General features: G+C 32.3%; 2 protein-coding genes across 5 annotated transcripts; one reads left to right on the top strand and one right to left on the bottom strand.

Annotated features, from left to right (window-relative positions):
* The first annotated feature begins 836 nt into the window (after positions 1-836).
* LOC127516575 (receptor-interacting serine/threonine-protein kinase 3-like) lies at positions 837-13,256 on the top strand. Of its 4 annotated transcripts, none has more exons than XR_007931027.1 (13): positions 837-1,204; positions 1,508-1,832; positions 4,483-4,634; positions 6,204-6,253; positions 6,322-6,477; positions 7,465-7,547; positions 8,135-8,192; positions 8,403-8,449; positions 9,700-9,736; positions 9,809-9,855; positions 9,936-9,954; positions 11,485-11,756; positions 12,712-13,256. XR_007931027.1 is itself a non-coding variant. In XM_051901347.1 (12 exons), the coding sequence occupies exons 1-12, from the start codon at positions 1,047-1,049 to the stop codon at positions 11,628-11,630; spliced, it is 1,278 nt and encodes a 425-aa protein (XP_051757307.1). In that variant the 5' UTR covers positions 837-1,046; the 3' UTR covers positions 11,631-12,664. The 4 variants fall into 4 exon arrangements, 1 of the variants encoding a protein (XP_051757307.1); XR_007931026.1 differs by having other exon boundaries at positions 12,666-13,256; XR_007931025.1 differs by lacking the exon at positions 12,712-13,256 and adding an exon at positions 12,471-12,664.
* A 2,734-nt stretch (positions 13,257-15,990) lies between these two features.
* Positions 15,991-18,287, bottom strand: LOC127516587 (cerebellin-1-like). Its single transcript, XM_051901362.1, has 3 exons — positions 17,727-18,287; positions 17,518-17,637; positions 15,991-17,150 (listed from the first exon to the last, which is right to left on the bottom strand). The coding sequence occupies exons 1-3, from the start codon at positions 17,994-17,996 to the stop codon at positions 16,953-16,955; spliced, it is 588 nt and encodes a 195-aa protein (XP_051757322.1). The 5' UTR covers positions 17,997-18,287; the 3' UTR covers positions 15,991-16,952.
* Between the last annotated feature and the right edge of the window lie 253 nt (positions 18,288-18,540).

Here is an 18,540-nt window from a genome sequence, read left to right as displayed (position 1 = left end):
TGTATGGAAGCCCATTTCTACTAGAAATACTACATAAGAAAAAAAATCTCAATTATGACATAAGTGTCATAAATATGACACAAGTGAAAAGTCGAAATTATGGCTTTAAAAATGTCATAATTATGACTTTTTAACTATAACTCAAGTGTCATAATCATCTCATAAATATGAATGTAATCATTTCGACCTTTTATCTCATAAATGTGACTTTTTTATGTCATAATTTCGACTTTTCATATTACAAATTAATGACTTAGTACCTCATAATATTTGTAATAATATAATATTTTCACATTTCCGGGTTTCTCAGAAGCGGAAGTCGTCATAGTTGGGTAAACTTTTATAGCGGTGAATGAGAGACTTAGATACATATATTTTTTTATGTTTCCATTAGCACAAATAAAAACTCCACAATAGTGTTTTCATAACTTTCAAAACGAGGGAAAAAATAGAGAGCGATTGATAACGTCAGTCAGAAGAGAGAAAGATGTCATTTTTACCTTCACTCCCACAGCAGCGGTAACTAGTTTTTTGTAATTTGATGCAACGGTAATATAATACTAAGTATAGTGTTATAAATGTAGGCTACATACTTTTTTTTAATGAAAATATATTTTAAAAAAAAACTGCAGGATTTACGATATTGATGACCGTTAAAACGCGTCATCACAGTCTGTGAAAAGGGTCAATCATTTTTTACCTTTTATCTCATAAATGTGACTTTTTATGTCATAATTAAGACTTAGTACCTCATAATTTCTACTTTTTATGTCATAATTAGACCAAATAAGCATGATTTTTCTCTTTGTGTGGCGGAAATGGGCTTCCGTAGGTCTGAGCAGGTGAGGTGACGTCAGTCTTCAGCGCGCGCGCCTGTGTTTGTTTTGATGGGGAAGTGAAACAAACGAACTTCTCGATGTGGAAGCGCCGCCATTTAACAAGGAACTTGGAGAAAAGAGCGATGGTCTCAGTCATATCATGACATGTTTAAACTCGAGACTGTTTGAAAGTACTGATAAAGCAGGTGTTGAGTAAATGCGCGTGCGATGGCCGGTCAAGTCTGCTTTCCGCCGCTTGTGATTCGTGATGACAGTCTGAAGTGTTTTGTGAAGATCGGAGCCGGTGGCTTCGGGCAGATCTACAGGGCGAAGCACACGAAATGGGGCATGGACGTGGCCATTAAATTGCTGCTTTATAAAGACGGGTAAAGTAAATCCTACATCATTTTTCCTAGTGTATACAAGTTCTTTATAGCAGGTTTCCACTGTGACAACTTGCCCCATAAGGTGCAACATCCGTTACTGGTCAAATTACCACAGATTTAGTAACAAAAACAGCTTTGGCAGAAACTTTATCGTGGTTACCATGCTATATTTGCATTACTATATATTTACACGTACACAGACAGAGACTAATGATATTATTTTAAAGATGAATTGCGTATTTTGTATCTTTTTTGTATACTTTTATAATATCAGCTCATTTATATCTCTCTTCCATTGAGCAGGTCTACATCCTCTATTCATAGAGAGGCAAATCTGATGTTCCAGGGTGGGAATCCTAACGTCATCCGGATTTTTGGCCTGTACGAGGGCCGTGTGGGCGAGCCGCAGCTGCCGCTTCAGTCCGGGCTGGTGATGGAGCTCATGCCGAAGGGCTCGGTGGCCGGACTGCTGCAGACGCTGGCCGCTCCTCCTCCGTGGCCCCTCGCCTTCCGCATGGCTCATCAGATCGGCCTGGGAATGAACTTCCTTCATCACTTGACTCCTCCGCTGCTGCACCTGGACCTGAAGCCCAGCAACGTGCTGCTGAACGACAGCCTCGATGCCAAGGCGAGTCCAGCCCGTTTCACACGTCCCGCTTGAGCCACGCACATGATCATTCACTGATGCTCTATAGACCTGATTAGCCACACAATCTTTGGAAAATATATATCTGTATTGATGCTGAACACATTTTTTGGCTTAAAAAGTGAAAATTATAACATAAGTCGATATTATGACGTTAAAAAGTCAAAATTATGAGGGAAAAAAAGTCAAAATTATGAGATAGACAAAATTATTACATACCTAATAGTCAAAATGATGACATCCTAAGTTAAAACTGTGAGATAAAAAGTCGAGCTTTTGACTGAACAAATTTTATCACACATTTATTTCAGTGCTCTATGAAAATGCACTATAAACCTACTTAGCCACACAATCTTTGGAAAATATATAATAATATATCGGCATTGATGAAATTTTGAACAAATTTTTTGGCTTAAAAAGTCAATTATGACATTAAAAGTCAAAATTATGATATTCTAAGACTTGTGATAAATATTAAATAAAAGGTCAAAATTGACACAAAAGATAAAATTATGACAAAAAGTCATTATGACAAACTAAATGATAATTTTGACTTATGTAATAATTATGAAATAAAAAGTTGAAATTGACGTAAAAAGTTGAAATTATGAAAATTCTAAGTCATAATTTTGACTTAATAATTATGAAAAGGTCAAAATTGACACAAAAGATAAAATTATGACAAAAAGTCATTATGACAAACTAAATGATAATTTTGACTTATGTAATAATTATGAAATAAATAGTTGAAATTGACGTAAAAAGTTGAAATTATGAAAATTCTAAGTCATAATTTTGACTTAATAATTATGAAAAGGTCAAAATTGACACAAAAGATAAAATTATGACAAAAAGTCATTATGACAAACTAAATGATAATTTTGACTTATGTAATAATTATGAAATAAATAGTTGAAATTGACGTAAAAAGTTGAAATTATGAAAATTCTAAGTCATAATTTTGACTTAATAATTATGAAAAGGTCAAAATTGACACAAAAGATAAAATTATGACAAAAAGTCATTATGACAAACTAAATGATAATTTTGACTTATGTAATAATTATGAAATAGTTGAAATTGACGTAAAAAGTTGAAATTATGAAAATTCTAAGTCATAATTTTGACTTAATAATTATGAAAAGGTCAAAATTGACACAAAAGATAAAATTATGACAGTCATAATTATGACAGACTGATAATTTTTAACTTATGTAATTGACATAAAAAGTTGAAATTATGAAATAAAGACAAAATTATGACATTAAATCAGCGAAAAGCGAAAAAGTCTAAATTATGAGATAAAAACTTGAAATTTTGACTTTTATGTAATAATTATGACATACAAAGTCGAAATTATGACAATTTAATAATTCACAAAAAGTTGAAATTATGAAATAAAGACAAAATTATGACACATTAAGTCATGAATAAGAATTATGAATGAAAAAGTCTAAATTATGAGTTAAAAATAATTTTGACTTTTATGTAATAATCATGACATAAGTTTAAATTATAATGTTGTCATAATTATGACTTATGTAATAATTATGAAATAAAGTCAATATTGACCAAATGAAAATTGTAGCATGATATACTAAGTGATAATTTTGACTTGCATAATAATTGACATACAAAGTCGAAATTATGACATAAAAGGTTGAAATTTTGACTGACGTAATAATTGACATAAAAGTTGAAATATTCTAAAATAAAGACAAAATTATGACATTCATGAGCTGAAATGATGACAAACTAAGTCATAATTTTGACTTTATATGTCTTAATTTCAACTTGTCATAATTATTACACAAGTTATAATTATGATAAAACTGAAATTAAATTGACACGCCAAGCAAATTTGTCACTGCAAGTTATTTTGATTAGAGATAACAAGAGACATGAATTTAAAACAATAATGATGTGCAAAGATATTCCAAACAATGTTCCATAAAAACAAGAATTGTCCATTTGATTTCATGGTGACTTGAATGCGGTTGAGGAAGTAGTCTGATTTAAAGATTTACACGACTAAAGTGTTTCTAGATGAATTATTGGAGCTCTACGGAAGCTCTTTGTGTTTGCTGCTGCTTCAGTTACACAGTGTAGGACACGAGCTGAAGTTCACCAGACAAGAGCACTGGGGAAACCCCCTCATGTGACCCACAAACCATCAGTCGCGCCTCTGATCATCACCACATCTACTGATTATAAACAGCTTTAAACACAAAGAAGGACTGTACAGATAGCAGAATTCAGCACTCTCAGCAGGACCAGCTCTGTCAGCTCAGGACGTTAAATCTAAGCGATCCTCCTCCAAGCCGAGAGTTCAAACAGACTCCTGAAGGAATGTGACCTCTTGACCTTTTCTGCACTTCTGTCCTGTGTTGATCTAGTTTAGTTTCTGTGTTTTACCATAGTTTGTGACACTTTACAGTAAGATCTAATTTGTTAACATTACTTAATGCATCTCTTTCAGACCCACAAGTCTAATGTAGTGAACTAAACTAATGTCAAAAAGTGTCATGTGCTTGAGTTAACGTGTTAAACTGCCGATCTTGTTTCTGATTAATACTAGTTTCAGGACACTGGCTCTGTTTAACCCTGTCTTTCTCTGTCTCTCGTCCTGCAGATCACAGATTTCGGCTTGTCTCGAGTGGCTCGAAGCGTTTCTAAGTGTGCGAGAGAGAAAGACGAGGACGAGGGAGGGACGCTGAGCTACATGCCGCCGGAAGCGCTGCAGTCCATCAATTACAAAGCCAGCAAAGCCTCCGATGTTTACAGGTATAACTGCACACGTACTGTTTTCATGTGTTAAATGAAAACTTTAAATGAAAGAGTCTCTTCTGCTCACCAAAGCTGCATTTATTTGATCAAAAATACAGTAAAAACAGTGAAATGTTTGAATCAAATTTCATTTATTTTAGTCAGTTTATATACTTAGTGGGTTTTTTTTGTTTGTTTTTTTACATTTTTAAACTGCTTTTCTTTTTTTTTATTTAAATCAAGTTTATTGATTTATTTATTTAAATGAAGCCATTTATCGAATCAGTTTTTATTTATTTTAATCAAATGCATTAATTTTTTATTCATTTAAATGTTATTTGTTATAATAATTTTTATTTATTTTAATCAGATTCGTTAACTTATTTATTTAAAAAAACATTATTTATTTGTTATAATCATGTTTATTAGTTTTTTATTAGTAGTATTTATTTATTATTAGTTTAGTAGTTTTTTTTTACATTTTTACACTGCTTTTCTTGTTTTCATTTATCAAATTCTTTATTTTAAGTACTTAATAAATTATTATTTATTCAAATTTTATTTATTTAATTTGATTTTTTATTTATTTTTTACATTTTTACAGTGGTTTTCTTATTTTTATTTAAATAATTTTTTTATTGATTTAGTTATATTAAATGTATTTATTTTATTTAAATCAAATTTAATTTAATTTATTAGTTTTTTATTTATTTTAATCAAATGTATTAATTTAAAATTAATTTATTTTGTTATAATAGTTTTTATTTACTTATTTTAATCACACATTTTTATTTAATTTTATTTAAATAACAGTATTTTTAATCAATTTATTTTAATCTAATATTTATTATTATTTATTAATTTGAATAAACTTAATTGAATTTTAATTTTAACATAATTGTTTATTTAGTTAATCTTATTTTTATTTATTTTTACACTGCTTTTCTAAAAACAGTGAGATATTATTCCAGTGTAAATCAGCTGTTTTCTATGTGAATATATAGTAAAGTGTAATTTATTTCTGTGATCAAAGCTGAATTTTCAGTATCATTACTCCAGTCTTCAGTGTCACATGATCCTTCAGAAATCATTCTAATATGATGATTTGCTGCTCAGGAAACATTTATGATTATTATCAATGTTGAAAACAGTTCATATTTTTGTGGAAACCGTCATACATTTTATTTTTCAGGATTCTTTGATGAATATAAAGTTCAAAAGAACAGATTTCTAGAATCTTTTGTGACATTAGAAATTTCTTTACAGTCACTTTTGATCAATTTAATGTGTCCTTGATGAATTAAAAGTATTAATTTGCACTTTCTTCTTACTAATGCAGCTTCAGACTGTCAAGATTACAGCTTTGTTTACGTCAGCCTCCTCGAAACCCCGCCCACCAAAGACATGACAGCCATTCAAAAGTCAGATAAAGTGATTGACAGGCAGAGAGAGTGTTTCTGATTGGCTGAAAAAGAACGACATCTTCTAGTGCCGTCACTGAAACAGATGTTTTTTTTTTTGTTTTTAATCAATGAGAGTGTGAAGTAAATGTGATAATCAGTGTTTTCTGAATGATTTGATCTGCAGTTATGGTGTCCTGCTGTGGTCCATCATCACTGGAAAGGAGCCGTACGACGGTAAGCACCCATAAGCCGCTCTTTCATTCCCATCTGCCCCAGTGTTTTCAATCGAGTGTCTCTTCCAGGTGCGGTGTCCAGTCTGGTGCGGTTTCGTATCCCTCTGGGTGACAGACCTGATGTGACACTGATCGACTGCGGTCAGACTGAAGGTCTGGAGGATCTGCTGAACCTCATGAAGCGCTGCTGGGATCAGGACGCCAACAAAAGACCAACTTTCCTCAGTCAGGCCTTTTCGAAAACATCATCATCCATCTTATAATCATTTATTGTTTATTTAAATCAAATTTCATTTATTTATTTTTTTATCAGTTTATTTACTTATTTAGTTTAGTAGTGTTTTTTACTTATCCATTTTAAACTGCTTTTCTTTTTTATTTAAATCAAGTTTATTGATTTATTTATTCAAATGGAACATCATTTATCTAATCAGTTTTTATTTATTTTAATCAAATGCATTAATTTATTATTTATTTAAATAAACATTTTATTTATTTGTTATAATAATTTTTAATGATGTACTTTAGTCATTTTTTTTATTTTTCAATAGTATAGATGCCAAATATAATTATTGTATTCATTTATTATTTATTTAAATCACATTTAATTAATTAATTTAAATTGATGTATTTGTTTTAATCAATTTAGTTTTTTTAATTTAGTAGTATTTTTTTTTAACATTTTTCACTGCTTTTCTTATTTTTAATATATTCTAATATATTATTTATTTATTTAAATAAAATTATTATTATTTTTTATTTTAATCACATTTATTTATTTAGTTAATTTTCTTATTTTCTATTTATTTTTATTATTATTTATTATTAAATTTTGATTTATTTAGTTGTATCAAGTTTATTTATTTGATTTATTTAAATCAAATTTCATTTATTTAATTCGTTTTTATTTATTTTAATCAAATGTATTAATTTATTAGTTATTTAAATCAAACGCTTTATTTGTAATAATAATTTTAATCTAATATTTATTATTGTTTATTAATTTAAATAAACCTATTTTAATTTTACCAATTTTTTTATTTAGTTAGTTTAATCTTATTTTTATTTATTTATTTTTACACGGCTTTTCTCTAAACGTTTCTTCCGTGAGGGACCTGTCCTAGGTGACACTAGAGCGTGCTGTAACGAACACCGTGTGATTCTGCTTCTCTCTGGATGTGCTCAGCTCATAGTCTTGTTTTCTGTTTTCAGATTGTGTTAATGCGACCGAGAAGATCTTCGAGCTGCACCAGCGTGAACTCAGTGACGCCGTCCGGGACGTGCTCAAGCAGCTGGTACACGGCTTATTTTGTTTCGTTCACCAACTTCTGTTCACTGATTGCAGATGCAGTTGCAGATGGTTTTTCCAAGGGGTCCTTAAAAAGTATCAAATTTAAGACCACAGAATGTCTTAAATATCTTAAAAGGCATAAGAAAAGTCTTAATCATCATTTCAAGAGGTCTTACAATTGGGGACAGAAAAACAGGAATCATATTTTACATGAATATAAATATAATCGTTTATCATTTTGACGACTCTCTTTTCTTCAAAAAAAATGGTTTAAAGGCTGAAATGTGAGGTTTATCATTTTATCAGACTGTCAAAACATTATTTGAGCTGTAATGTTGTTTAAATGGCCGTTTTTACAGTCATCTCATGGTTCAGATACCATAGATCTCGCTCTGTCCTGCCCATATGGTGATCATTTTATTTGGGCAGGTCTTAAAAAGCATTAAATTTGCATTAAATGTTTACCAAAACAGAACCAGATGCCAGTGTGAAAGAAATGGAAAATTCACTGTGTATTTTTACCCTTTTTTTGCGTCTTGTTTTTATCCTCGGAGCCGGTCGAGTTAACCAGAATGTTTTTCTCATTATCAGGAAGGTGACATCTGCTCCAGTCTGAAATCAGTCCACATCTCCCGTAAACCACAGAACGGTTCGTTACATTCACATTAATGCGTTCAGCAGACGCTTTTATACAAAGTGACTTAAAAAAGAGGAACAAAAGCATTTCATCAATGAGACAATACTTACAATCAATCCAGTACAGTATTGATTTTCCCTTGGAAGTGTGTCACATTATGGGATTAAAATGGGTTTTGAAGCAAATGGTATTTGACTTCTTGTTCATCTTTGTGTCTTTTAGAAGTACGTCCAGTTTTGTCCTGCGTCACTGGATCGCTTCCTAAACAGGTATATTATTTTATTTTATTTTATTTTATTTTATTTTATTTTATTTTATTTATTATATTATATTATATTATATTATATTATATTATATTATATTAAAATAAAATACAATTTTTAACCATTTTAACTAATTAAAAGCATTTTAATAATAATTTTAAATCATTTGACTGATCTAATATTGTGTATTATATTTCTGATCTAATATTACTATGTAGTAATGTTTAATTATTTATTTATTACTTGAATTATTTTTTTATCATTTGTTATAAATGTTATTTCTTATTTCTAACTAATTGTACTTTAATAAAATTGTTTTTAATAAAATGTAATTATTACAATTTTATTTCATTTTATTATTAATTTTATTACATTTTATTATCAAAATGTTAATATTTTATTACAATTCATTATTACATTTTATTCAATGTTATTTATTTTATTAAATTTTAATTATAAGGTATATTACATTATATTATAATATTATATTATGTTATTAAAATTATAATTAATCATTTTAACAAATTAAATGAAGTAAAGTAAATGAAGTAAATGAAATAAAGATTATTTAATAATAATCTTAAATCATTTGACTGATCTAATATTATATTTATTATATTTCTGATCTAATATTACTAATAATTAGTAATATTAGATTGTAATATTAGACAAAATATTTATTACTTAAATTATTTTTTAAATCATTTCTAGTTGTGCTCAGCTCATAAAGATCAACAATTGAAATTTTTAATAAAATGTTATTATTAAAATTTTATTATTATTAATTTTATTAAATTTATTATCAAAATGTTAATATTTTATTACAATTTATTATTAAATTCTATTAAATGTTATTATTCATTTTATTACCAAAATGCTATTAAGATGTTATTAAATTTTATTATTAAATTCTGTCAACACTGCCATTCTTGGTCTACTAAGTGAAGATAAGAGTACATGACACAGCAGATGTGACTCTAGACACACAGTATGTGTTCAATCATGCATAAGTTAAATTGTATAAATATTGTGTACATATTGATGACACACTCATGTGAACAGATACGACAGCTCACACTTTACACAAACACCTTTGAGTAAATCACAGTGTTATTCTTGATTACTGATAATATTGCATATTAAAATAGTTAAATCAGTTTTCAGGAGGAAATTAAGAGAGAAATTCAAATAACAGCACAGGATTTTTACTCAACTAAACCACAGTTTGTATCTTCACTTTGTTCTTTGTCTTGTAGGAAACCGCAGCCGGTTACACGAACACCGTAAAGAAAGGTAATGTGAGCAGCACGAGTGTATTGTGATGATTGTGATGATTTGGTGCTGAACGCAGTGTTGTTTCTGTAGAACCGTCTCCTCGTCTAGCTGCTGTGACTCCTCCCAGAACAACACAGGTCTGAAAACAATCAAACAAACATATCCGTTTAATACATGACTGACCGTCTGACCTGTTTTGTGTTTGTTGTTCCTGCAGCGTCAGACGTCCACACCAGGTCAGTGTTCTGAACGTTACAGTTCTCGGTTTCTCTTGAGAAAGTGCGATAGAACGCCACTGAAACTCGTGCAGAAATCTGCAAACAGTAGTCCGTTTTGTGTTCATTGTGTTCACTTCCTGTTCGCCTGTGTTTCCTGTGGTCATGATGAACTTATTCAGGTGTTTCTCTGTGTGTGTAACCCTCAGATCATTCTGCTCTTTGTTCCGTGTTGTCTGTGTTTGTGCTAAGTGTTTATGCTAATTCTCCTGTGTTTCATTTTGACTGCTCCTCCGCCCTGCGCTTTCTGTATAACGTGACGAAATACTAAGAAATGTGAGTAACTTTAGCCCAACAGAATCACTAAATGTCCTCCCAACACCGCTGTCTGAACAAACTATTAAATATTGAACAATTCTGTTGAAATGTTTAGGGTTTGTGGGTTCCCAGCATGCATTGCAGCTTGAATACATGATGTGGTTACTGTTCTAGTAGTGTTGTTTTGCTGACTTCACATTTTAAGTGTCCTATAAAACATAAAATATACAGTATATTAAATATATAGCTTCACATATTAAATGTCCTATAAAATATACAATATAAAATATATATTAAGTACCAAATACCAAAATGGTGATCAATTTATTGTGGTACTAATAAAAAATTTATATTTTATTATTATTTAAAATCATTGAACTAAAATTTAGATTGTAACCATTTTAACACATTAAAAGCATTTTTAATCATTTTAAATAATTTGACTGATCTAATATTATATTTATTATATTTTTGATCTAATATTACATTGAATTATTAATTATTTTGAAATCAATTGTTAATGTATTTCATTTCTAACTAATTGTACTCAGCTAATAAAGAGAAATTTTAATTTATAATAACATTTTATTACATTTTTATTTAATTTAATTTTTTTTTTTTAAATGTTGATAATATTTTATTACATTTTATTATTAAAATTCTGTTAAGATGTTATTAAAAATCTGTTATTATATTTTATTATTATATTTTATTAAGTGTCCTATAAAACATCAAATATATATTAAGTTTATATAGACAAATACCAAAATACTACCAAAATGGTTGATCAATTTATTGTGGTACTAATCAAAAATTTGCTGAACCAGAAATCTGATGAATTTATTACCTGAAAGAGGCATTAATTTGACGACAAAAAAAGAAAAGAAAATAGAACAATGAACACAAATGATCAAGTCTTCTTTTCCATCATCACTGAGCATGGAGGAAAATCTGAAGTAACATGTCAGTATCATTTGGGAACTTTTCCATGTAAATAAATAATCAGCTTGTCATGTCATTACTTCAATTACAAATTTTAAATGATTGCCAACTCTAATTTTAAGCAAATAAATTGCATAAATTATGCACAATGCATGATAATAAAACTCCTTTAGCAAACATCAGGTGTGTAAACACAATGAATAATGCTCTTTGTTGATGATCGCTCACCTGCAGAACAAACAGTTATAGTGAAGTGTCACTCACTCATCTGTGTTTGTGCTTCTCTCTCAGGTGGCTTCCACATCAACATGTCCAACGTCGTCGGAGTTCAGTTCGGCAACAACAACAGCATGAATATTGTTCAGAAGTCCCGGCAGAGGCACCGGACGGCTCCTTCTAGAGTCAACACATCAGAGAACGCTCAGAAGAAGCCATAAAGACATTATGACGCTCCAGTCAGTTCTCTTCATCAGCTGTGAAGTGGCTGACTTTGTTTTACATGTGGCCAAACTATGAAGTGAAGTGGATTCAGTCTGGCTGAACGGAGCTGAAACCTGTCACGAGTATGTACAATAAATTTCACTTCAAAATCAAAAGAAAGAAATTATATTTTGCATGCAGAAAATCTTTTTTTTTTTTTTTTGCATTGACATTATATTTTAAACCTCCCTCGTCCAATTATGTAAATGTTAATATATATATATATGTGTGTGTGTGTGTGTGTGTATATATATATATATATATACATTTTGAAGTACAATAGTAAGTGCACATCATATTAATGTTTATTGTGCTGGATTTTATGCTGATTTTCATGAGTGTATTACAGTGGAAAATATCAGATTTTAAAAAAAAAAAAAAAAAATCTGATGCTCCTAAAAGTTTTAATTTTCTTTATTCAAAATATATAATTTTTTTCTGTCTGTCTTTTGATTTTGAAGTGAAATATACGTAAGTCCATTTCCGCCATATAAGAATGTAAATCGTGCTTTTGTAAACCAAAATTATGACAAAAAAGGCAAAATTATGGCATATTAAGTCACAATTATGAGGCAAAAGGTCAATATTGTGTAAAAAAAAAAATCGAAATTGACAGTCAAAAGTCATTAATTTGACAGTCATAATTTTGACTTTTTAATCTCATAATTAGTCATATGTAGGTGTCAAGATTTATTTTTTTTTTATCTCATAATTATTACTTAGTTTGTCATAATTATCACTTAATGTGTCAAAATTTCAACTTTTTATGTCATAATTGAGATTTTTTTTTTTCTTAGATGGCAGAAATGGGTTTCTCAAGAAATATGATCCTGAATAGGCGAATAAATGAGATTTGAATTCAAATCATCAGATTCAACCGTCATCTTTTACTGAAGACACTGGGACATGTGACTGTTTTAACAATCAACTACTGTAACTAGCTATCAAAGTACTTTTCTACCTTTGATTAAATTTTTATATTTTTTTCCAAGATGTGTCTGAGTATGTGTTGGGATATTCCCTGCGCTTTATTATCAGATGAAGCTCGTACTGTCACGCGATGAGGAGGATCCGTTGCTCTAATCAGGAGTGACGGTGCGTGTGGTTTAGTCAGCAGGCTCCTGGCATCATAACCTTCCCAATCCCATCTTCCCATCTGTCTCACCGGAATCTGAGCCGTATCATCAGCACCGTGTCGCATCTCTCCTGGTGCTCTGGACAAAATGCTGTGAAACGGGTGGGTGGCTGCGGTAATAATAGAAACTGACTGTAGTCCCCTTGAAAACCATCAAGTCGCCAACCGCATTTACCCAAGACGTGTTCTGTATGGTTAGACGCGCTTGGATATTTATTCCTGTTTAATGCTAGACACAGAGGTGCCATTTGGTGCTTAACTATTTGTGCCTTTCTTAACTATATATAAATTTCTTAAGCAAAAATGCTAAAAATACAAGTACATGTACAATATTGTCTGGAAAATACTTGACACTGTATCCTTCTTTTGGCCACTATAGTTGTATAAACCAATAATCTCCTCATTAAAGACCTGTCATTAGAAATCAGAATAAAAACGCAATGACAAATTCTGTATCTTAGGCTATTTATTTTGTTACAGTGATTTGGTTATATTGTTTATATCCATTTTCATATTAAATGTCATTTTCTCTGAACTTTTTCGTGGATCACCTATACAACCAACCGACTAGTCAAAAATGTTGTTGTAATTCGTAACTTAAATTGGCAACTAAAGCAACGGTAACGTTAACGATATTTCAGTGAAATTCCACATGCAAAAACAGGTTCATTGTCAAATCATATATCAATATCATAGCGATGTATGAAGCACAGCTCACACTTTCAAACCAAGCAGCTTAGTTTCTGTAGGTCAGCTCGACGAACTTGAATACGAGCGAAATCTGCGCGCAGAACTCGCCCTTACGATACTCCCGATCGCGCTGATTCCTACTGGAATGTCTGGATTTCACCGAGCAATGGTAATTGTGATTGCACGATTATATAGCACCTAGACAACCAACCAGCTAATCAAAAATGTGGTTGTTCGTAACTTCGTTTCTACGAGTCGGTAGGTAAAGCTACGGTAGCCTTAGCATTTCAGCGTAATTTTGCATGCAAGGTTCATATTGGAATGACTGGATTTCGTACAATCTGCTTAAGCCCCAGTGACGGTTAAGTTTACAATTTTCCTTAAATATAATGCTGTTTTCCCCCCTAAAAATCATACATTGTCATATTTATTTATTTATTTGTATAGCAACTGTCACCGTTCCACTTTCGGGACGCTTGGCACGCTTGCCTTTTTTTTTCTATCACATATTTTAGTAATCATCATAAATTAGGTATCATTTGAAAGATTACTTTTCATAAAACTCAAAATCCATCCTGTGAAAACAGTTTTGAAATCAGTCATTGCTGCTATGGACAAGTACCAACAGTACTTTAAAACCTTTTAGCGAACACCTCCCCCTAGTGTCATGTTTCAAATTACAAAATTTATTTTAAATCAAAAAATTTTCTAGTCTGGACAAAACACATATCATCGGAAAGGTCTGAGACTCAAGGTTCCATATTTGGCAGCTGTTTTGTGATAGAAGTGATATTGTGACATAAATTTATTAATTTGTTGCAGGAGAACAAATAAACAAAATTCAGTGGAATATGGGTGTCACTCAGTGGATATTTTTGGTACTACGCCTAAAGCATTCATAAATTACAACCATGTTTGCACTACCATAAGTTTGGATAGTGCATTTTCACATCTATGCTCAAAAAGGGGGGTGACGGTTAAGGGGTTAAAAACAACTTAAGTTGGCCAAAGTGCTTTCCATTAAAACTACTTTTCAACAGCATAAATAACAAAGAACCAAAAACATGAAACACCAAACCAAAAATACATTAAAACTCCATTGCAGTGAGGTTAGCACTGGGGAAACTCTGACCTGCTTCCTGTCCCAGTCAAAAGCCTAGTGGCTGCATTTTGTAAAAGTTGAAAGTACAAAGAAATCAGTATGGGTTCCAGAATTGACCCCTGAGGAACCTCACAAACACAGACTGCAGAATCAGAGAATTCTTTTCCCCCCAATAGTACTATAGAACTTCTGTCCTATAAATAAGTAGAAAACCATTTGAGGACATTTCTTTGGATCCCTACCTACTGACATAAATGCTCTAAAAGTATGATTCACGTCATGTGATTTCATACAAAATTACCACATCGTAAAATAGTTACATTTTCCGTGCATATCCCTAATTCTAACATTCTGTTTTAATATGCGAAATAATTCCGTTAGGTGCCTCATGACAAACACAGAACATGTGATGCCAGAAAAGAGTGTGTGAGTTTTATCGTGCCGCCAAGATTGACTCTCAGACCTGCTGTCCTCGGACGGTCTGGAGGAAGTTGCTTCTTTGGCTCTGACGTCTGTAGCCAGAACAACAGATGGCAGATAATGATGATAAATAGACACTGCAGCCACTTGTGTCCGTTTACACTCTGACCTTCATGGCAGAATGAAAAAAGATGAATCATGAGTAGATTTTAAGGCAAGACGCTACAGGTGAATAAGGTAAGAAATGTTTCTAAATGTAACCCGATTGATTAATCAGTGTACATTAAGATAACTTTTTTGTATTAGGGGTTCTCTGAAATGTTACATGCAAATGAAACATCTAATTAAATATGCACACATTTGCATAAATTTCCAGAACTAAAATCTGAACACTGGATAAAGACCGGTTCAAAATTCTTGTTTGATTTCATTTACATATTAGAGTTAAAGGTTTTTACAGAGGGGATTTTTTTTTTTTTTAATCACTCCATACATCAGAAAAAACTGTCAATGAACAGAAAAAGGAATAAAATGTTGTATAAAATCAGGTGAATGATATATGAACAAATCCCACAGTAAAAACCTTCAGAATATAGATAGGAATAAAATTGTAAGTTTTGGTGCATGTAAGTGTTACTGAAGTGGAGAAAAAAACTTCGGTCTTTAAAAATATGCATTGTAATCAACAGAAGCAAATAGATAAAGTGCAATAAAATAAATGCGTAAATGTGTATTTTGGATGTTTTCTTTCCACTTTGTAAACAAAATAAACCAAAATCTCAAAACTGTCTAGTGCATGAAAAAACAATGGTTTTGCCTGTTGGGTCTTGCCTTAAAATGTTTTATAGGGATTTATCAGAATATCATGAAAATTGATAATTATTTTTGTAATGACCATTTATCGAAATGATGGCTGAAATTATAAACCTATATTCTTTCAAAAACAAAGGAAGTTCCAATCTAGAGTCTATCATGCTTCAAGACATCAAAATTTTATTGTTTAGTTGGAAAGATTTGTTTTAAACACACAAAATGTCGGTATCCCTCCCCTAAATTGGTGATTTTTGGCCTGTCTAAGCTCAGATGACTCAACTGCATCTAACAATTAAAATCATTGTGACATAATCTGTTGAACTGATATTTGAAAATATTTATAATTATTCAGTTTAATTACCAAAAACATAATATCTGAGTTCCACATTTTGTTTGCAGTCCACATACACACTTTTTTATGTGTCCTTGTTTCCCCAACCAACCAAGTGTTTTTTTCTTGACATTTTATTTCTGTTTAATATGTTTGTTTGACAAAAATGACAAAAATCAGGGTTTTAAATTTTGTCCTAAATTCAGGTTATGAGGTTACAAACCCCAAGCAAAATTAAAACAGAAGAGCTCAAATTATATTAGTTATGATCTGCACATTCTGAAGGTTCAGCACTTTTCACTGATTATTTGTTGAAAATCAAGCATTTTTATATCCCATTTTGTATCCTGAAAGCGCAATATAACATGTTAAAGGGGCTATACGTATGAATTTTTGAGCATTAATTATTTTTTTTTTTAAATGCCAATGTGTGAACTGCTTGTAATGAAACTTAAAAAACGAGACCAGTCTCTTGTGCATCACGTGTGCACGAGTGTGAGCACGAGCACAAGTAAGTTGCTGCTGCAGTTCATTGAACGGCCACCGGTGTCGCTAATAACAAGGGTTTCTGAATTCTACATATAGCCTCTTTAATCGCACATTAACAAGCAGGTTCATGCAAAAAAGAAAGGTTGCAGAGGAAAGAAGTCCATCAGCGAAGGTAAGTAGGCCTACATGAAAAGAACAGGCTGAAGAATCGTCGTCATGAACTTCTTCTCCTACAAACGTCCCTCTGCTGAATTTACTCTTTCCATCAATGTCTCTATTTTCCACGTAAACTTCTATTTCTATAGAGGAAAAACAAGGAACCCAGAGAAGGTGGAGTATTTCCAGCCGCCCATCAGGTTTCCTCTCTCCAGTTTGAGGTAGGCCTTATCTCCTCTCTCCATGGTAACCAGACCGGCGTTGGTCGCCGCCTCACGTGTCACGTCCTGATCGCCAGCGAAGGCGGAGATCACCGGCCAACCGTTCAGCATGAGACTCACCTGGGCGGAGAGTCAGAAAGTAAAGACTTTTAATGATTTTGCAGTATTATATTTTACAATATATTTTTTTTATTTTATTTTTTATAATTGCTTGGACACATTTCTCAATACTTGGGTCAATTTTTCATCACAACATCAGTCTATGTGAAATAAACTGTGGATTATTTATCATTTTGGAACACTAGATTATTTTTTATTTCATAACTTATGAATTTTTCAACATAAATACTGTTATTTTCCTGCTTATCTCTGTGAAGCTGCTTTGAAACAGTCTATTGTATGAAGTGCTGTAGAAATAAAGCTGGCTTGACTAGAAAAGGACATAAAAATGAAGTTTCTCATGAGAGACCTGGATCTTTGGACTCACCTGTATTGTTTGCCTGTTGTAGACTTTGACCACATTGAAACTGAAGCTGTACACTCCTTTTCTAGGAGCCAGGAAAACGCTCCGTGCTGGATCGAAATGACTCCCGACGTTCACCAGAACCTTCGACGGAACACAAAAAGACACTGGTTGCTTCACGCACTGCTGATAAAACGGCTAAAGCATCAATCGCATATTTCACGCATCGTTACCTGGTCAAAGTATATGGTCATGGTGCGGTTGCTCATCTCAGACGGTTCGTGATTGTTGTTCCGAACGGCTGAGAAGGCGATGCGGCCGCTTCCGGAGCGCACCGACATTCCCAAAGCGTTCCCGGCCGGCTCTGTGGTCGGAGTGGAGTCACACACGACTAAACACTTTCCCTCCAGCACGATGGGCTCCGTGTCATTTTGGCCCCAAACCAGCAGGGGCCCCATCAGACAGAGGAGCAAGGTGTAGCGGGCAAACCGTGAGCCGCCCATCCTTGACGATCCTGATCCACTTTAGTGTTTGAATATGTTGATGTCTCGTCGTCTGTTTCACCTGCTTCTCCTGCAGGTCCAAAACAACTGCAGACGGGTCCAAATATCCAGCGATGACCCACTAATGAACCAGAGTCCAGATCTCAGCGCAGCGCAGGTCTGATTGTGTGCGGTTACATGAGACATTGGGTTATTTTGCACTTCAGTGTTTCTGTGTGTTGTGAGATCACTGCGTAAGTCACTGTATTACCACAACACACATACACACACACACACACACACACACACACACACACACACACACACACACACACACACACGCCATCTGGACGAGACATCCCTCATGAGGAGACCATCTGCCTTCCCATCATGCTTCCCAACATTCCCACACACACACATACACCAGTGTTATTTTAGTATCATTAAGATACTATTTTAATTTTAATTATTTATTTTAAATTTAATTCAGTTAAAGGGTTAGTTCACCCAAAAAAGTTCTCACCCTTTCCACTTTCAAGGTCCAGAAAGGAACTAAAGACATCGT

Source organism: Ctenopharyngodon idella, chromosome 7, assembly GCF_019924925.1.
Source record: "Ctenopharyngodon idella isolate HZGC_01 chromosome 7, HZGC01, whole genome shotgun sequence".
Classification (NCBI taxonomy): domain Eukaryota; kingdom Metazoa; phylum Chordata; class Actinopteri; order Cypriniformes; family Xenocyprididae; genus Ctenopharyngodon; species Ctenopharyngodon idella.
The sequence above is the reverse complement of the archived record's forward strand: the minus strand, read 5'-3'. Positions and strand labels throughout refer to the sequence as shown.